This window comes from Panonychus citri, unplaced genomic scaffold, assembly GCF_014898815.1.
Source record: "Panonychus citri isolate SS breed McGregor unplaced genomic scaffold, ASM1489881v1 Contig00137, whole genome shotgun sequence".
NCBI lineage: Eukaryota > Metazoa > Arthropoda > Arachnida > Trombidiformes > Tetranychidae > Panonychus > Panonychus citri.
The window spans coordinates 658,249-680,852 of NW_026515542.1; the positions used below are offsets into that span (position 1 = coordinate 658,249).

Genomic DNA, 22,604 nt, shown 5'->3' on the forward strand with positions numbered 1-22,604 from the left:
GAAAAATGAGCAAAGAAGAATAGAGATGAAAAAAAGTTCTGAAAACATGGAACAATGAAAATTCATAATAGATTCGAAATCATTATGGTACGTATTCAGGGTTCATTTAAGATACATTTACATGATTATCTTACCGATTATTACAGATTATTATCTAACATGTATCATGAATCGCTGTTGTTTCAAGGGCTGAACAATATTTCCATGATAAGGATCATCAAGTTAACCCATTTTTTATTGTTCATCTCGAATTACTTATTTATGGATCAGAAGGAAAGTTCATTGCCAAAAAATCATTTGATTTATTTTCAATTTCCTTCGAGAAACAACTCGAAACTTTTAATTTGTTTCTCAGTTTTTCCATGTAAATTCAGTGCAATATTCAGAGTAATTAAACTTATGAGTTTCATGGTTAATGTTTGAACTGCTAAGTGATCATGAAATTGTTTTCCTTTACTTTCTCAATGTTCATGATTGATAATTAATTGCTCTGGATGAATAGATTTTCTATTGTCTTCCAATTGTGGTTCAATTACATGATGGTTGCTCATGGAAATAGTTTTTTCTGCTAATTCTAATTTTATTTTCACCATTTAATTAACTTTCAAATCTACGATTAACTTTCCTCTTACTAGCTTATCCATTAATCATATGGATCATTTCTGCCGTTGAGTTGTGTTGTTTTAACGATTGATTGTCTAGTTTTTTTCCTTTCTTGTTTTCAGAATTGATTCCATATTAGAATCATTCACAATCAACTTGATTACCATGATAATGATCATGTTAAGTGATTTCTGTTCCAATTGTAACGGTTTATCAACTTACAGAATCGTTTTCGCTTCCATAATACAAACTGATTCAAAGTTTGACAAATTATCTGTCAAACAGTTTTCACGATTGATTCAATGATATTGATGAATCCATATTCTCATTTTATCATTTGATTATCATGAAGGTGAGTTTCTATTAACTGGAAGGAAAATTTCAGATCGTTATCGGAATTAAATACTGAAACAGATTGAGTTTAATATCAACTATTAGATTACCAGTTAATTAACTTTCTATCTTTAATTTAGTTTATTGATTTACCATCAGATACAAATCAATAAGTTACACAAGTTCTGTGACAGAAACAAATTGTTTGTTGATTAAAAACAAACCAAACTTTTACAAATCAATTGATAATTTCGAGGTTTTTTCTGTTTGGTGTCGCCATCTATTGAATGAGAATCACACTAGATCGAAAAATTTTCTGGTTCAACTAGTCAACTGAATCGAGTTCATTATTTAACTTATCATGAAACTAAAACACGAAGTTTTTTTTCTAAAATCATAAAGATCATGTGCTCCAATGATATTGAGCTTATTTGTAATTTTATTCTGTATTATAATCCAGAAAAAAGCCTCTATTTGGGTTGAGTGTCAAGTTCTAGGACTTTTAGATTAGGTGACTGATTATCACTTCGAACTGGAAATTGATAATATTTAATAACAGTTGTGTTTTCTAATCATCGTATATGGTGACTGTTGATTAGCTATTGTGATTATTATACCATTATGATGCCAGAAAATCTGATGATTGATAATTTCCGTTGGTAAGCAAATTGTCTGGTCAAATTTCCTATTGAATTAATATGAACACCATTAGGTTTCAGTTGATTTAACTTCCGGATTGATTATTTTACTCCAAGGAATTAGTTGATTGCCAATAGTAACTTTGAATGTATCATGTTTCATGAGATGATGACTCTAATAATATTATATAACCATTATAATTGATTGATCAATTAGAATCAATTACAATTTATCAATGAACCTCAAACTTGAAGGATTTTTTTTGTATTAACTCATTTATTTATTTTTCATAATATTAAATTTATATAACAATTAATAAAAGGTTGAAAGCTTAAATATGATTGTGTTGATTGCTGTTAACTATTATAACATGTTGATCAGTATTTAAAAATTTAGGTTAATTGTTTAAAATTTGTTTCTTCTTTACAATTAAAGTACATTAATAATTAGATTAAGCTGTTGTTTCCTCTTCACATCGACCTATTAAATTTGATCCTTTGGTCAGTATTTCTGATGGTGTTAAGGCTCGGTGATTATAAACAATTTGATGTTGTTGTTGTTGGGATGATTGATTAGTTGGATGGTAATTAGATGGTAGGTGTTGTTGTTGTTGTTGTTGTTGTTGGGTTGATAAGGTATTCTGGTGATGATGTGATCTACCTAAGGTCACATAACCGGGTAACGATGTAACTGGACATTCCATACTAGAGCCACAACATGTCGCTGACTGACATCCGCCGGTTGTTGTTATTGAATGACCTGGACTGTAATGAAAAACGGACATTACTGGTTCTTCAATTGAAGTCTTTTTTAGAGCCGATTTTGGGCTTCGGCGAAGTGTCCCTCCTCCTCCACTGCCCACTGGATCCCTGGGTGGGGTGTAATTGGTTATCAAAACTTTGGCACAATCACTTTTGAGTCTATTTAGGTCAGTAATTGAATCTCTTAGCGCTACATTGGTCAGATAGTGGGTTTGATAGGATCTCTGATGATCTTGGAGTGGATCTTGTTGTTGTTGTTGTTGTTGTTGTTGCTGCTGCTGTTGTTGATGGTGATGGTGTTGTAATTGTTTATCAATATCATCGATTAATAATTCATCGTCATCTTCAAGGGCCAATCCAGTGTTTCCTGGAGCTGTCCGAGTCAGGTCAAGATCATCGGCTGTCTTTGTATCATTACAATCTTGTATTATGTAGGAGCTTCTGGTCATCGAGGGAATATCATCTTTAGTCAAGCTCTGAAATTTAAGAAGAATTATATTAAAATCAAGCAATTAAGTGTAAAAAAGTTCACCAATCAAATGAGATGAAGAAAAATGTTACTATTCATCAATTACTCTCGATAGATTATTTATTCAGAGAGAGAGAGAGAGAGAGAGAGAGAGAGTTCGACTAATCATAATTCATGATTTGATAACAGAAAAAAGTTCAATGAATCAGAATTAAATTTAATTCAATCCAAAGAATTGAATTAATATTCACAGGATAAAATGTAAACTAATCAACTGAAACAAAGGGGATTGTTGTTGTTTCATTTTGTATTAGTTTAGTTTTCTATCTGATTAATTCAATTTGATTATTCCAATGGTTCACAAGGGGAAATGTGTTTATATTTATTATAACATTTCAACTGTCAACATGATGAGATAATCAGATTTCAGGATTGGAAATAAAATGAATGGGAGTTACTCAAATTTACCATTTGGTTAGATTAAAAAAAGTTCAATGAGAAACTGAATAAGATTAAGATTCTCATGATGAAGGGAAGATAAACAATGAGAGAGAGAGAGAGAGAGAGAGAGAGAGAGAGAGAGAGAGTTTTAATCAATTTAGATTCTGAATAAGTGGCAGAGGTAATGTGAGAATACAGATAGAAAGTGAGTATATGGATGCTAGGGAATGATGATCATGATGAGAAGAAGATGAAAGAGGAAATATCGCTTTTTGTTGGAAATTTTTCTCTTATCAAATTGAAACTTTGTTCGAAGTGAAATAAATAATGTTGTAATTCAAAATCCATGTGCTCAAATTCAACAATCAACTGAATACATGATGAAAATTTAAGTTCATCATCTTTGTCTTCTTTCTCTTGAATCAACCCTGAAATCTTCATTTGGAATTGAATGTTTCAAATTAAAGAAAAGAAAAAGGAACAAGAAACGATTTATATATTTCTACTTCTATTCGATTTATTTATTTCTCTCTCTGTCTCTCTATCTTCGTACATTCTAAATCTTCTTAATCTTTTGTGTTGAATTTAACATGATTATGATGGTGATGAAGAGAAAAGAGTGAGTGAGAGAGAGATGGAGATGAAGATGATATGGATCAATCAACTGAGTGAATAAATGGTTGTGAGAGAAAAGTGATAAAATCGATGAAGAAAATCACCTATTTAACTAAGAGCAAAATTGAGAGAAAAAAGAATATGGGAAATTTTCTCTTATATATTCTGAGAGATTGTGAATTCTAACTGAATTTTATGCTGAACTTTTTCTTCCTCTTCTTTAGATTGAAAATCGAGATAAAAAAAACTTCTGTCTGTGAGCTTTTCTTCATCTTCTTTTTCTTATTGAAATTGATTCTCTCATATCAAAATGCTTGTGAGGAAAACATGATGAGCATGAAGATAAAAAGCAGAACGAAGATGATGATAATGATGATGATGATTCTCTATGGATGATGGTGATGATGATTTAAGAAATCAGTTAAATGAAGACAAAAAAATCTTTGTTAACAAGTAACAAGATACAGAATCAAGATGAACTCTAACAAACAACCAGAATCATCAAGATAAAAGTCTTGTTAAAATCTTGATTCACTCATTTTCATCATTCTGATCATCATTATCCATGGTGAACATCATCATTCACCATGGAACTAAAGAGAAATAAAAGAAAATAAAACTTTATCCTGATGACAGATATTAACAGCTATTCACTTGGAATGACCTGTCGACAGTTATAATAAGACACTTAGTCTTCGTTAGTAAATCTTCATCTTCATTATCATCACCATCATCATCATCATGAAGATGCTACATGTTACTAGTAGTAAATATCTAAGATATTGAATCTTTTTTATCTGTTTCAGAAAAGGGAAAAAAATTAAGTTCTAACTGAACTCAATGATTCCAATTCAGGGTCTCCCATATTACTCTCTCTCTCTCTCTCTCTCTCTCTCTCTCTCTCTCTCTCTCTCTCTCTCTCTCTGCTTTTGACAGTATCTTTTTTCATCTGTTTGAACAAAGATTCAGAATTTATCTCATCTCTCATCAACTCTATCATGGTCATCTTCATGGTCAGTTATCCCTTCATCTTGTCCACTCCCAGATGGGATCATCTTTATGTTTCTCTATTAACAATTACCATCATTGATAACAATTAACTTAACTTTTTTTACTCTATTTGTTTGGATTAGCAAACTAATTGAGTTATTAGCTGATTAATTTGTGAAAAAAAATTCTAGCACAATAATAAAAACTCATTTATTTGGAAAGTATAATTTCAGATTAACATGTTATTCATTTCATGATGATTCCCAGGTTGAAATTTATATATTAATTTCTAATGAAAATAAATTCTGATAGCCTGAGGTCAGTTAAGTGAGAGAGAAAAAAAAATATTAACTCAAAACTGAGCTTTTTGCTTGGTGGATCATAGAGAAATTAATTTATCTCCTCAAACTGAATCATTATTTTCACCAAAATAAGTCAACATTTTGCTTCACTGTTGATTTTCAAATTTAATTAGACTAACAATTAAAATAGAATTGAAAATTTTCATCAAGACAATAATTACCAGTTAACTATTGAGTATTAAAAGTAATAACAGTGATTTTTTTCATTGAAATTTCCTCCTAATTTTTCAACAATAGTTTACCCTCAAGGTGTAAACAGATATAAATAATTATCATGATAGTTATCATTGAATTAGAATTGAAATTGAATCAACTTACATCTTCATATTTATTATGATAATCAGATGTTGACCTAAGGTGTTGTTGTTGTTGTTGTTGCTGTTGAAGATGATGATGATGAATAAGGATTGGATTTATATTGGAATCAACAACAAGAGTTGAGTTATTTACATGATGATCATTATTAACTTGATGTTGGTGTTGTTGTTGTTGTTGTTGTTGTTGTTGATGGTGGTGAAGATGATGATCTAAATGTGAACATGGTGTTGATGATGATAATGTTACAGCTCCCGTTGATGAGGATGATTTTGATCGGTTTGTTTTTGCCTTATCCAATTGATAATAAACTCCAGCAAATATCAACATGTTCAAAATTAACAGGGAACAACCAATTGCAATAGTAACACTTAAAGCCGTTGAATAATTACTTTGCTCCATAATTATTGGTGTTGCCAGAGTTTTATTATTATAAGATGACGAGGATAACTTATCATCATCTGAATAATCATCAGGCTGCCCACCCACCGATGAGCTACTACTTTTACCTGTAATTGATTTTGTTAAATTTCCTCGTTGTGATTTAATTGATTCATTTGCATTTAATTTATTTGCTGTTGTTAACTTTGTATTAAGACCTGTTGGTGTTCCTGAACTGTTGGCTTTATGATAACCATTAAGGTCAACTTTTGATGATGATGATGATGATGGATGGAATCGTAAGGATATCTGACGGACTATACCATCATATGAATCTGAACTTTCATGATCAGGAAGTAAATGATGTTTATAATAGTAAAGTGGCTCCTCGTTAAATGATGATTCCTGAAGTCGAGGAACCAAATGAAGCCAATAGGACAAACGATGGGAATGATAATGATCACGAACTTTTGGTTTCATCCCTAAGAATTCAGGATAATCATTGGAAAAGAAAACAATAATGATAATAGATAAACATATTAATACACACACATATACATGTATCGAAAAGTTCAATGTTCAATATTGTTCAAAACTCAGGCTATTCCATCAACTCATGAGCTCTTGTTCATAATCTTAGCTCTTTGTTTTTTTCCTATGATTTATTACCATGTGAATCTAATTGATTGTTAAATAATTTATCTTTTTGTGTAATATAAATAAAAGTCAAGTTGATTAAATTGATAATAACGATGTCACTGATTGTTGATTTAATTTAAATTGCTTTCACTCATTTAAATGGTTGGAAAATCTTTCAAAGTGATTAATTTATCATTAAACTTGAGAGATTAAATTATCATCAGATGAATAACATGATGTGTTTATCTTGTTCATCAATCCACTTTACCCTTTTACCACCCACTTTTATCCACCTTCCATTGAATAAATGTTCAGTCCAAAGTGAATAAAATTTCAAGAATTTCATGATAAACAGAATTTGCATCTTTCTTTTCCCTCTCTATTCTATGTAATAATATTCAGTAATTTGACATGAGGTTTAAATACATCAGATTATTAGATTAAATTACATTTCAAGTGATGACTTTCACCATCATACAATTAATATAATATTTCACATCATCATAATGATGAATATGATAATCATCAAGTAATATAATGATTGATGATGAAAATAAATGGTTGGAAATTATTTTCAACAGCAGGGGGAACTTGGTAAGGGACAAATGAAACAAGTTCCCAAAATAATATAATTGTTTTCCTGAAAGTTTCACATTAAAATCAACAGAATCAACAGAACCACCAACCACCCCCTACTCCTCCCATCACCTCCTCATGATATTCATGTAATAATAATTATCGTTATTATTATCATGGTGAGAGGGAAAGAACCAGGAAGGAAAGAGAGAGAGAGAGAGATAAAAAAAACTCATAAAAAGTGCTAATGTTACAATATTTTCACCCTGAAAATTGAATATATTCATAGAATTGGAACTTCTTCCCATTCTCTTTCACTTTCTACTCATCACTTCCTATCAAAGTATATTATCAATACTGCATGATAAAGACTATGATGATAACTTACACTTCCTCAGATTCAAATAGTGGGAGGATCAGTTTGAGATGTTTTTTTCTCTATTGATTTAAATTATATGCTTGATATTGATTGTGATCATTATCATTGTCGTATGGTCCATGATAATGCTAATGATGCTGTTGGTGTTGTTGTTGTTGTTTCTGTTAATGATGATGATGAAGTTATATCAAATTATCACTTACATACACTTTTATATTATTACATGAAGAGTAAATGCTGAGTTGCTTTCTTGTAAGTTCGAGGGCTTTTTCAGCTCTTTTTTTTTGCTTTCGAACAACAAAAAATGTTCTAATCTACTCTTTCTCTCTAGTATCTCTTGGTTTTTTCCCACTAACATCATCATCATCATGAACATCATGGTGATGATAATAATCAACCAGAATAACACACAAAGTCACTAATAATAGAGTTAATTTAATGGCATCAATTAACTCTTATGAAGGTCAACAACAACAGGGGAACATCAAACTACTTTATGATGATATTGAACTTTAATTTTTTTACATTTTCTTTAATGAAAATCATCAAAATTCCATGAGGTTTCTTTTTCCTTACTTTTCAAGTAAAGAAAATGATAATATCCATTGGTACAAGAAGAGAATAAAAAGATTCTATGAAATGATGAGGATGAGAATGATCAGGTTGAGGATGACAAAAGATTCTGTGTAAAATAAGATTCTGATTCTGTGAGGTTTGACCTTTAATCTGATTTACTGATTTAGTTAAGTTTTTAACATTCTTTTTCCATGCTTTTCGGATTCTCATTCATGGGAGTAAAAGTTGGAAGAAGGAAAAAAAGTTTAGAACTATTAACCAACTACTAACACTACAATTTGATAGAGAGACAAAATAGACTTTAATCTAATCTGATTTAATCTGATATCTTTTTAGGATCTTATATTTATTATCTGGTGCATTTTGATTCAGTTATCATGGAAGGCAGAAAATATTTCACTTAACTTACAATTTCAGTGTTGAGAATCAACCATTATTATCATGATGATAATCATTATTAGTTGACATTTAGGATGAAAACATCAAATAACAGATAATTTATGAGCTTCAACTGGAAATCACCATGAGATGAACATATTGACCATGTTGATATTTAAACATCATCAAGCTGAACTCATTATCTTTAAATCTTAGTAGTTAGTTGATTAAATAGTGATAATAGTGAAAAGTTTAACTAAATTACATTCAAAATCACCCAATCATCATGAAGCATTGGAATCAAATTATAATTCAGTGTTGATGATGATCCAAATTAAATTTTTCCCTTAATAAATCAATGAATCTTGAATGAATCAGAGCCGTTACTTTTAACTTTGAAAAGTAAATTAAATTTTCTGATGAATATTCTGATGATCATGATTTTCTGGAGATAACAATGAATTCAGTTGACTAGAATGTCAGAACTTTTCGTTCATTTCTATTCATAATCTCTGTCAAGATGTAACAATGTTGATATTTAATTATCATCATCATCATGATGAGATTAAGGTTTATTAATATATTACATGCAACTAATCATAATTCCAATGTGATTTGTGTCACTATAAGTTGACCAGATTAGATGGGATTAATTTTCATTAATCCTTCATCAGGATTAAGTTCTAATAATAACTTATCAGGAACTTTTCTCTTCTTTCCTCATTATTATTATTTCCATGGAAATAATAACTAACAATTCATCAAGATGATTTAAATTATTGCTCTCATTTTGTACTGTATCAGTTGATTATTATGATCTCCATTAACTAATTGCTATATTGAGATTATCTCTTTATCCCTGATGATGATGATGATGATGACAACGATTATTATTATTATTTGAATAACAAAAGAATACAAAATTTTATTATGAATTGAAAATCCATCAATCAAATGAACTTTTGTTTCCAATTGGAACCATTAGAAAACTTATCGAAAGAAAATGCGAAAGAGAGAAATGAAAGTTTCCATCGAATTTTAAAATTTATTAGATTAGAACTTTTTTTTCTCTCTCTTTCGACTTTTTCTTAATACTAATCTTATTTAGTTAAAGATGAACGATTATCTTATTCATTGATTTTCCTGATTCTGATTAAATGTTATCATGTGATAACTGAATTAACCTTAACTTTGGTTCAATATTATTTTTTGTTGTTCATTGCTCTCAATTTATGGATCAATGAATCATTAATGATCATAACGATTATCATGAAAATATGAATGGAAAATGAGTTTCAAAATAAGATGGATGATATGATGAGTTGAATTATCAACATGGACAGTTCATTAATCTTAATCTTTAGGATAATTATGGTTGTTTAAGTTGAATAAATAATCATACCAATCATTAGATATTTTCGCGTTATTGTATCATATTGAGGCCAGAATACGTTTTCAAAGCGGCCTTTGGCTCGATCACCATGTGAATCTAGTTCGTTAGGCCAAATATTTGGGTCACTATTTGGTAGCAAAGGAAATTGGTCAAATTTAGTTTCCTAAAGTGGTTAAAATGTTTTTTTTTGCTTACCCGAATTTAACGAAATTTGTCCAATATGTCATAACGGCTTCGGCAAGAGTGGACTCTTGTCGAGTATAATTAGTATGGAAAACGCTAAGCGATTGTCCAAGTAAATTATTGGCCAGTGGAGCACCGAAAATGTAGGCCAGCTCTTCACCATGTTGACAACCAAGGCGAGGTGAGAATCCAGAGTTTTCACTTTGATGGGAAAAAAGGTAAAAAAAAGTTCGAGGTCCAGAATTGTAGTCACCCGATAAACGATTACCATTTGTAGTCGATCCCGAAGACGAACCAAGTGACGAGGATGATGAAGACGAGGAAGATGATAATGTGGACGAAGTACCAATCGGTGAAGATGAACTAGAATGGTGATGTCGGCGTGTTGAAGAAGTAGACGATGTGCCCATTGTTGACCCTTGAGCGCTAGAGGTATAAGTTGACATCGCGTATCGAGCATTAGTGTCACCAGTTTGTATCAAAGGTGAAACTACAAGAGCATCTCCCAAAATGTCCACTAATGAATCGAAAAGGTTAATCGGATGTTCAACTGGACGACTCCAGTCAGTGTATTCGTTGATCAATGTCAGAAGTATGACCTTTATCCCATAATGGTAAACCCATTAAATAGATTGAAAGAGGTCAAGCAAGTAGAGTGAGAAATATCGTAAGGATGCAAATAGAGAAAATGAGAGAGTAAATAAGAAAAGAAAGGTAACAAATTGGTTAGAGAAGAGGCGGAAATGGAAGAGAAGAGAAAAAAAATTGTTAGCGGAAAAGTTCAATGAGATAGAATTGATAAGACTGTTCTGGGACTTTTTTTCTCTCTATCTTTCGACTTCCTTTTCATTTACTATCCGGAAGTTGTTGCCAAATCAATAAATGAACTTTTTTTATCCAATAAAGATCTCATGGTGACAAAAGGTTAACAAGAGAGTAGGTAACTGTTGGGTTATTTTTGTTTATTCGTAATTTATTTTTTGAAAACTTACCTGCTGATGGAAATCAAAAAGGTTACGAACTAGAGTTCTGAGAATTCGGTCCCTTCTCCTCATGTCTACACCGTGTCTTTCCTCGTGAGCTGTGAATAAATAAGGAGCTTCAACTCGAGTTATACCGAAAAGTAGGTCATATGTGGTTGAAGGTGAACTGTAGCCCGGTGAATCCATGAAGGTGGAAGAGGAAGAAGATGAACCGGAGATGGAACCAGGTAAGGCTGCTGATGATAAAGGTGCTGTAAGTGGCAGTGAATAAGAATCTGAGGCGGATAATGTTGAGCTTAAGCTTAAATGATACATTGATGAGTAAGAATTTGAATATGATGATGATGATGATGATGAGGCAGCGGCAGAATAATAGTCATTTGATTTGATGACAAAATCTTTCGGTGGTGAAAGGATAACAGTTCCATCGATTATTGGACCAAAAGCAGATAAATGTTGTGGTACCTTAAGGTCAACTCGTAAAATTTCTTGAGCGGTTTTTGATCTTAAACAGTTGACCATAATTGTATTATCGCTGTTTGGACAGTCCAACAGTTTACCCAAATGTCGAGAGTAAACATCTGAATCTGTGGCAATCGCCCAAGGAGCCAAAGCTGATCCACTCATTAGAATCACTCTATTAAACAAATTTGAGGCCATTGGTGAGGTCATTAAAAGATTAACACAAGCCGCCCCATGACCATGGCCCATGAGGGTTATGTTAACTGGATTCCCACCGAATTCAATAATATTTTCCTGAATCCAGTGTAAGGCAGCAATTTGATCCATGAGGCCATAGTTACCTCGAAGTGTTCCCTCCTGAATAGCAGGAAGGAATCCTAAGAATTTAAGAAAGAGAAAAAAAAATGAGAATCAAGAAAAAATCGTTGTCTAAATTTTCTGTCAAATTGAAAAAAAGATAAAATTCTCACCGAAAACTCCGAGTCGATAATTAAGAGTGACCACGATAACATTACCAAAGCTTGATAATATCGATCCATCATAAAGATTCCCAGCACCCCAGTCATAAGATTCACCATGAATGAAGACGAGAACAGGCAACTTGGAGTTTATATTGGATGGTCCATCTGAAAAGAAACAATGAAAATTTCATCAAAATAAGTTCAATATCCAGCATCCAAATACCAATAACCAATCAATAATTTCAACTGAGCTTTTAAAGTCTTATATCCAGAGATTAATTTATTACATGACTACTATCACTGTCATAAGATAATTGAATTTCATGGCTACTGATTAATTTAAATTGAACGGGATTATAATCGAGGAAATTGAATAATCAGTTCATTCACTCAATAACCTCAGACAATCAATAAGCAAACAAATAAATAAGAGTTTCATAAAGCATGTTTCGTTATGTTCACGTTGGAAAATGAATTAATTAACCCAAATTTTAGGTGAACAGAAATTACTTAAGTTTAATTACTCAGAAACTGAATGATGATTTAGACAAACAATCAGAAGGATTTAACGATAAATACAACGGATTAACCAACCGATCTTATTGAAGACAATTTAACAATGAGAGCACATCAAGGGTGTTGGATTCAACTTTTCTCAAACCGATTTGATTAAAGGAAATTATCTCTACCTTCATCTTCATCCTTATCATCTTTAAGGTTAGATAACCTAATCAATATGGAAAAGATTGAAAAGAAATTATTTAATTAATTCCCCGCGCTCTTCAAATTAGCCTTTCTTAGAATACAATGTGAGAGGTGAGCTAAATATTGGATTTGAGTGCGTTGGTTGATACGCTGAGCTGGAAAATTATGCTTAGTTTCATGGCTTATGTTAAGATCGTTATGGATTATTGAGATGGAGCATTTGTCTTGCACTGTTGTGACCCGTTTACAGAAAAGGAATAAGTTTTTTTCATCTAAATCAATTGTATAGATTGAGATGAAATTGACACTCTCTCGATATCAAAAACATTTACTCATAAGATTCAAGTTTAACTCAAAGGAACAAGATATCGATAACAGTCTTGATATGAAGTATTCCTTTTGATAGTTAAGAATATTGTTAATATAAGATTGAAGTATGAAAACCAAACCATAAATTATCATATTCCATCAAGATGGAAAAGTATTTTTTATCATGGAAAAAAATTTCTCATTGATAAACAGAAAGAAAAACAAAACTGATTCTTTTGTAATTGAATTGGGATTTATCATTAGAGAAAGACCTGAAAATATATTGTTAGAGAAAAAAAATTTCGGAAACATTTTTCTCTTTACTTCAACAGAATTTGAATTATCTCATGAAATTATTCACAATCTGAAAAGATTTTCCATTATTTTCATCGGTTGAAATGAACTTTCCAAAAAGTAAACATGGTAAACTGATGATGATGATTTCTCATGATGATATTCATGATAATATCTCATGAGCTAAGCCTATGATTTGTTTGATTGAATGAAAGTAATGATGCAATTGATTAAATTTAATGAGGAAAACAAATTATCAGATCTTTTTTCTACTACCTTCTTTTTGATCAGAATTTCATATATTTCTCCTCTTTGATTCACTTTTTTTCCAGAAATCAACTTGATAAACAGCTAACTGATTATCTTGATTATCAATTCTGATGATGAGAGAAATGAAGATTAAAATAATGTTACAAGTAGAAAAAAAAAGTCACAGTTGATGAGCTAAAAAAAGTTGAGAACTTTTTTCTCCTCATATCCTTAATTTGGAATCAGATAATGAATCATTCCCTGGAGGTGATTCTTATCATGATACTATGATTAATATGATATCATTATCGTGATTACAATATGATAATTAATATATAATAATACCTTTTAGTTGAAAGTTCATGGAAAAGGATGAAGGATTTTTTTCTCTAGATTCTGATTTATTTTCTGAACTTAAAGTATCATAAATTTATTGAAACCCATGGGAGATGCTTTTTTATATATCTGCAAGTAGATTATCACAATATGTTCAAATCTGTGATTATATGATACTTTCAACGTAGTATTCAGCAGTAGAAACTGTTATGATGATAATCAGAGTTTCATGCTTCTAATCAAGTTCATGATGGAATAGTTTCAATCAAAATTGTGCTTGGTAAGTCCATAATTATATAACTTTTAGAGATTCCAATCAACAAGAAATGGAGGTGAAGTTATTGGGCTGGATGAAGATTCGATTGGAAAAAGTTCTCGATGCAATTAATTACTTATTGTCAGTCCACTTCTATGGTTCTAGTATCATGATACCGAAGTCTCTGCTAATATCAGAATGGACTGATTTTATATCAATAAAAGATGATTGTCAGAAGAGTTCTGACAAATTGTGACAAGCAATCAAATTCTTGTTTATTGAATTCATTGTGTTGCTGATTAATGACGAAAAATTGTTCTAAATAAAGAGATGGTTATGATTTCTGTTAACAGGATAAGTTCAATGAAACTTTTCACTTATTTTCATGATGATTTAACGGAAACAATGTTTCATTCATCTTGTTTCATTTCATTATTTCCGCTTCCGTTTTTCATTGTGAAAATGAGACAGAACCAAACAAATAAACAACGACAAAAGCCTCCCATGGGATTGCTTGATATTTAGATCAACTCAATTCTAGAAAATTATTATTATTAATACATTTTCCTTCACGATAAAGGGGAAATTATCACTATGAGATTTAAATATTTAAGTGTGAAAAGAAGGATAAACTTTCATGATGCTGATATTTGATGAAGATGAATAATATCTTGTTTTTGTTTCTATTTCTCTAATTCTGAACAATCTAAACCAATTTCTATTCATCTCTTTCTTTCAAATTATTCAATTTCTTCTTAAACTTCAATTCTCATGATATTTAGACATGATAACATGTCACTTAGTTGCTTCTGATGTTTGAGCTTTTCCAATGTCTCCTTACAAGATTTTTGATATTTCAAGAAAAGTTCTTGTGTGTAACTTTCAGATAAACTTATCGTTACATTTGGATTCCCATGATTTGATTCGATCAACAGCCAAACAATTCAATTTGAACATTTTTCATATTCCATTGGACTGATTTTTCTCATGAATGTTCATGTTGAACGATTTCCTTTTTCTTGTCTTTTTCATTTTGACAGCTTTTTGAAACTCAATTCTGAGCATTTTATTAGTAACCTCAGCTCATTAATATCCTGAAATCTGAATAAATTTCATCAACACAATTTGAAAGACTAAGCTGACTATACATTAAGGTCAATAGTTATGAGTTAAAATCTTTTTCTCAATTGAATCAGAAAATTTCCCATGATTATCATGATTAAGATCACTATCGATCTAGAGATCACCATGATGGTGACGATAGAATTCAATTTGAAATGATTATCACAATTCTTTTAGATAGGAACCAACAAAAATTCATAGAAAACTTTTTCAGTGATTCCATGATATCACCATTGGGAATCAAAACATTTACAAGAATTGAGAAAATTCAAATTTCATAAAAATTCTCTCATTTCAATTGTTATCGTTATTCAGTAAACATATCTAATAAAATGATAAAGATTTGATTTCCGATATTGACAATTTCCCTCCCATGATCATGCAATTGAATACAAATGTTACAGGATGATGAATAAAAACAGTCAAGTTTCAATTTTCATGAGCTAATATTTTGAAACTCATCCAATCCCATTTTGTTTGATAAATCAACTGAAGGTCAGAATTCAAGAAAACTGCATGTAAATTTTGAAAATACCTCGAAACATTTACAGTCTCCTGATGGTCGATCAGCAAGTAATCAAAAAGCAATTAGCAATTACCAGATGAAAGCTCAATTGTGTAGAAGCTCAGAGTTGAAATTAGCATGAAAATTTAGCATTTAGATTCAGAGAGGGTGAAATGATGGATTCTGACCACAAGACCATACGACTTAGAGTTTATAACTACATTAATATTTGAAATTCCAGTTGAGAGTTCAGTGGATTCGTTTAATAGCTTATGAAAAAAAAACAATATTCTGGATACACAACCACAACAATAGATTTGTTAACATGGTAGATGAAAAAAACACCAACATGATACAAGAAAAAATTTGTTAGGTAACTTTTTTTTCTTGATTCATTTTGGTTCAGTACAATGAGAAAAAAACTTTGTATCATGTAATGAGTTTTTTTTTCACTGAACTTATTTAGGATGTATGTTCAGTTTCTTTGGAGTGAAACATCATGATAATAAACATGATCTTAGATGATGATGATGCTCATACGAATTCCTTGTTTGTAGATATGAAATAACTTCTTATTTTTTGACAGGGATAGTGAGGGGGCGAGATTGTAATTCTTTGAGTAACTCGAGTTCTTTGCTAAATTTTTGCCATGGTTCCATGAGATAACCATGAACAGCATTCCTGAAACATGGACAACTTTATCTTCATCATTATCAAGATCATCAGTAGACAAGTATGAAAGGTTCAGTCTACATGATAACAAGAAGACTCGGTTACTGGTTTTCGATTTTTTTTTATATTCTAACTCTAACATTCAGTTTATAAAGTTCGAAAAGTAAATTCATCTCTTCAGATGAATAAAAATTCTGTCCAAATGTGAGTAACTCAGGAGCTGAAATCTTTACATGAGATTTAATCTGATTCCTTAAGGCTAAAAGTTCATTTTCAATCAGAGAGTAAAACTTTTTTTCCTCTTAATCTTTTTTCAAGTTCATTTCCTTAAGAATTAAATATTTTGATCAGAGTTGGTAATCTAATGATTTGATCATCACATTTAAAAACAAACATTAATAGCTGAATTTGATTCATGATTAAGATTAATTATATTACTGGATTAAGGAGACAGACTGATCAGATGTATCTACAATTATCAGAATCAATATTGAACATTAATCATTTTAACAATCTGATTGTCATTCTGTTGAAATAATAAAAATACAATTAATCATGAAATCATTTCATAAACAATAATAACAACAATTAAACAACAAAAAGTTAATTGTTGTTTATTGAAAAAATATGACTTTTCTGTCAAATTGTCTATTGATTTTTTGATTGTTGTTAACCAAAGTTAATTAATCAATGTCCAACTTTTTGTGTTCAACAATTTAACCAAAATCATTAACAATCATCATTAACCATATTATTTTATTGTGATTGAGGTTAGAGAGTAATGATATTTGATAATTAAATTTTTCCAACTGAATCAATGGCCTAATAAACTAATTGATTAAATTTTACTGTAAGTTGATTTAATCATTTTCCACAATGAATAAACCATTAATAGTGATCTTTACTAATGATCATCATAGAATCGTAATTAATTAACTTAATTTTCTTGAGAGAAGTGAAAAAAAGTTCTAATAATTTCAAGTTCGAGATGGAAAAGTTTCTAAAGCAAATGAGAAGTTTGATCTCTTCTTAAATTAACTGTCATAATATTTTTCGTAATTAGTTGAACTAATATTGATAATAATTCTAAATTTTAAAGTAAACAATTTACTAATCGTTTATTTTGTAACCACTATGACCGACAACCATGATCTCTTGAGAGTGGACAATGTCCACACCCTTTCACACTTAATGATGAGGTTGAAGTAAATTTTGATAACTGTTATCACCACTTGAGTCTGTTAATTATCATGATTCTGAATATCATTATTTGTAACCATAGTTACCAATTAAAATTCAAATTGTCCAAAGTTAACTCAACAAAAACAAAGGCTCTCAAATGATCATCTCATTAAACTAATCATCATCATGACAATCAACTGTACAAACAATCAAAATTTTTTTAAATTAACTTAACAAGAACCTAAATTTGCTAGTAATCATCTTGATGATACGAGCACAAATTCAAAAATTTTGTCCCCTGGACACTAATTTTGATGAGTTTACTTTCCCTTGACATGGTCAGTAACCATTGAAAAATATAAAATCATGATTTTATCTTATCATGATAATGTCAAAGTGTCCAGAAAGTTGATTTTAACAACAGAAATTGAATTCAAGTTACAAGTCGATTCAACAATTAAAATAATTATATTCCGTCAATGGATTGATTATAATCAATTTTCATGGACAGTCAATGATGATGAATTACCATGAATTCCTTGAGATTCAATCATTACTTTCAATCTCTCTTCTATTCTATGATTATCCTCTAATAAGGAAGCTAATTAACTCATCAATCAAATCAAAAGAATGAATTTCTTTCTATCATATCAGAATTTTCATCAGAACATTTTTTTTTCTTTCTCTTTCCTTTCTTTTCTGTTCCATAATGATGTGATATTTACTGAGATTTCTTATCCTCTGGGAAGGTTAACTTTTACCTCCCTGTGTGAGCAGAGTTTCAATTCAATTCATCAGCCAGTTGATCTCGTATCATGAATTCTTCAAGAATTACCAAGAAAAAGCTAAGAAGATGAGCAAGATACTTTTGATGATGATGGAAAAAAAGTTATGCTTGGAATTGTAGTTTTCCCTCTTTCGAAAGTTACTTTTTTAAAGAGTTAATTCAACTATGATTGATGATTCTGGTGTGTTGATACCCTCTTGATCAATCCTACACTCTAATAACCCCCATACACCACCTACAGAATCTCACTCAGCTTTTACTTGTTCCCTCATTTCTACTTGGAGCAAAATCAATTCGAAAGTAACAATCTTATCATGGAATAGTAAATAACCAAAATGTGAGGTATTGATTGAATAGTTGTGGGTGGAAAATTTTGTATTTGAACCATCATGAAGATTATTGTATCAATGATAAACAGCTAAATCGAGCGAAAGTATATTTTTAGGAGAATTATCCTCCAGGGTGATTCCTCAGTAAGAGTCAAGTTGTAACTTGGTATAATAATGATGAGATATAAGAAATTTTATCAACTTATCATTAGATAATCAATTGATTGTCTATAAATAAAAACAATTGAAGTTGATTATGCATCTAATTTTATCAAGTAACTTTATAATTAGAAAATAATTGCGACAATTAAAGTTTTCAATGATTTTCTTAATGAAACGTAAATTAATTACAAGAAGTCAATTCATTATGTTTGACTTTCTCTTATCTCTTGATTTTCCTTCTGAGTTCACTTTTTACTTTTAGAATTTTTTTATGTTATTAACCTTATGCACTTTTTTCTCAATTCAATGGAGCAAAGAGAAGCTCAGCTTTTATCCTAATTCTGTGGTACTTTTTTTCAACAGGAAATTCCAAGGTTCTACTTCCCATTATGAGTGCTCAAGAAGAAACAGATTAACATCAGGATCAGAGCAAAATGTGTGTGTGAGAGAGAGAGACAGAGAGAAACAACATATAAACTTGGAAGAAGTTTAGTTTAATTGAATGAAGATAGCGAATGAAAGAGAGAGGGAGGTAATATTAATCTTCTCTTTCTCTCTGTCTTTCGCCTCATCCTCTTCATCATCTACCCTCATCTCTTTATTGCTGCATCTTTTCATCATAATAAGTACCATGTTCCGGATCATCATCACCCTGAACCCGTTTGCATTTTATGCACCTTGATTATCAATAGAGCTGAAGAGAATGATAAAAAATCTTATCAATTCAACTTTATCTCCATGAATGTTTAATCAGCTGATGAGTTGATTTTTTCTGCATGAGCAAATTAAGTTAATTTGAATGGTCATTATGAACGATTGAGATTGTTGAAAATTTTTTCGCAATCTGGTCAATTTGATATGCTCTTTATAAAAGAGAGAGAAACATGAACTCTCACAGCATATAGTATGCAAATGAATTTCATCTCATTTCTTTACCATGAAAGCATTTTTTCCTCCTAAAAATTTGCATAAACAAATTGCAATTTAATTTCAAGTGTTGATGCAATTTCCTAAACTTTTAAACAATCTGTTCCGATGGTAAAGCTTAATGATAATTGAATTTTATCAGATGATAATCATCATCATTTGAATATAAACAGAAAAAATCCAATCCCATGTTCAAACTCATTCTTCTGATACATAATAGCAACATGGAGTTGAATCTGTTCCTACTGCTCAGTTTTCCAAATAGTAAGTTTTTTTTCCACTAATATTCATTTTTCTCTACAGATGAAATTGGCGACAATTAAATAAATTGTCTGTGTGAGCTTTCATTTTCCAGAGAAATGATGATTAGAGTAAGATAATCAAGAACTGGTCCAATTCATCAACTTTAATTAAATTTAGTTAATTAACGGGAAGATTAACTTACACTCACCTATGAATTGAGTTTTTCTAAAAATTTGAAGGATGAAGTTGTAATTGTTTCTATGAACCATTTTTTATCTCCTCATATCCAAATAACAAAATCTAATTTCTTCCTCTCTCAAATTACTAATTAGACAATGACTATCTTTGGGCCAAAGACATTCGTATACTCTGAACCAAATAATCACTGAAATTCAATTGTCTTTTTTTCGAGCGTGCAATTCAAATTTGATAGTATAATTAGTATTTGTGTTAGAAATAAGAGGATATGTGTTGTACTTCTGGTGAATTTGAAGATGATTGGTACTCCACTCAATAGTAGCTTATCTTGTGTACACATTGGAACATTTAACCTAAAGTACAATTCATATGTTTAGTAAGACTTCGGATTAGGTCCGCCCGTTAAGAGACCTGAAAACTTTTTGTACATATAGCTCATGCCAAACTACACATAATGTGTGAGTATGTATAAGCGGAAAGATCTAGTTCTTGAGATACAGGGCTTCGAGGTTGGATTTTGCCATAGAGCTCTATGGGTAAAAATTAAATTTCCGTATATGCATACTACTGACTTTTACCTCTCGATTTTTGTATATAATATACCTTACTAAATTTGGTTGAACATCAAGTCAAGGTCACACTATAATGTCAAAGTCATCTCAAGGTCATTCAAAAAGCTATTTGCATTTACTTTTTCAGGCAGTTTTGTAATAAAATAACCTATTAAATCATACATATTCCGGGCATTTATACCGTAAGAAGTAACTAGACTGACAATTCTGTATTTGTAATGTATGTGCAAATTTTTAACGCTATCATTGCAGCCTTGAAGATCAGGGAATTTAACCTGCTCACCATTCTTCGGTAGCAGACTTACAGGAACCCAGTGAACAACACTTGTTCAGTCAGTAAAATTCAGCTCTTTATCTTTCTGGTTCTATCTAAATATTGCCCATTCTATCAGAGTTATGATGATATTTAGCATATTATATACAGATCGCTTGATAGTACCACTTGAACATCTCTACACTTATACGGCGCAGCAAAATTCGATAATTCATTTCGGCTGGACTTCAACATTCCATTTGATTGACAATATCCACAGACAAAATGATAATTTTTGCCCCAAACGGGTGTGGCCGCTAGCTGGCGGGAGGGAAATGGAATGTTGAAGTCCAGCCGAAATGAATTATCGAACTAACATTTTTATAACAATCAACATAAAGTCATTTGAATTCAGCACATAAAATGTTGTAATCATCGTTACCACATTGGAATTCGGCCAATGGCTCTACAAGATTGGCTTTGTTATAATAATCCATGAACTGCTTCCATTTTTTGGTAGAGACGATGAGCAGCATAGTCACAATCATTGAGTCATTGCTTCAACCAGCATCAAAGTGGGTGAAGAAGTATTCGATTTTTAAGTAAGGCATTTGTAAGTCTTGAGCTTTTGTTGGAGTTTCTCTTTTACACAAGCTGGTGCGGGAAGTAGCAATTTCTTTCCCTACATATTACGAATACTACATATACGAATATTTCTCAACATATTCAAATGTGTAGAAATCAGAAAAATAGTGTTAAACAGATCAGTTTTTAGAATGGTAAAATCATTTGGATGGAGGTTGAGAACTTTCAGTTTTACAGTAACTGTTTTCCCATTTCGATATTTTCTATGAACGGATCTCTCGTCAATTGAATCTTGAGAAGACCAGCCCATTCATCATCTGCACCTCCATGATCTCCTTTGATAAGATTCGAAGGCTCAATGTCAGATTTCAATATTGAATAAAGTTTGAACAGATGGTTAAAACCTATTCCTGTATGAACTAGTTTAGTCATCAATTTAATTTGCTTAGTTCTTCATCATCATTAATATCCAAGATGGATTTAGTTGGATCCGTGATTTTTTTGTCAGCCATCTTCTTAAATGAATATGAAAATATTTATTAATTCCAACATATTGCTTGAATTTAAAAATAAAGGAGAAATTTACTCGTCATCATCATTACAATAAATTATTTAATATAAAATGTAATCTTCATTTAAAGTTAACATACACCATTCTTCAACTTGTGCTACTGTCTGCTTTTTATTATCTGTCTTAATTAAATCGAAATGAACAGTATAAACGTTGGGCCACGAGAGGTAATGTTTGCTCATCTGCAGTAGGGATAACTTTAACTTCGGTTGGTGAACTACCCATTGAAAAATAATGTTGCAAGAAATATTTGTAGAACCTAAAGCAGATTTAACGAAAAAATTAAAAAAATCTGATCTAGAAAGATTATATTTATTCCAAATCAATTGATCAAAGAGATTCATGAACAAGTAATGTTATGAATCAGTTTAAGATAAAATATTTAGAAATATTATCATAGAGAAAATT

The 22,604-nt window shown here is 30.7% G+C and overlaps 1 protein-coding gene across 1 annotated transcript in view; it reads right to left on the reverse strand.

Annotated features, from left to right (window-relative positions):
- Window positions 1–1,838: 1,838 nt before the first annotated feature.
- The window catches only part of LOC128392813 (uncharacterized), a 79,177-nt gene continuing 58,411 nt past the window's right edge, over window positions 1,839–22,604 (reverse strand). Inside the window, exons 2-7 of the mRNA XM_053352889.1 lie at window positions 11,949–12,104; window positions 11,026–11,855; window positions 10,046–10,632; window positions 9,860–9,975; window positions 5,532–6,391; window positions 1,839–2,812 (exon numbers count right to left, since the gene is read on the reverse strand). Of these exons, the coding sequence (XP_053208864.1) occupies window positions 2,027–2,812; window positions 5,532–6,391; window positions 9,860–9,975; window positions 10,046–10,632; window positions 11,026–11,855; window positions 11,949–12,104 (3,335 nt within the window). The 3' untranslated portion in view covers window positions 1,839–2,026. The remainder of the gene's footprint in view (window positions 2,813–5,531; window positions 6,392–9,859; window positions 9,976–10,045; window positions 10,633–11,025; window positions 11,856–11,948; window positions 12,105–22,604) is intronic.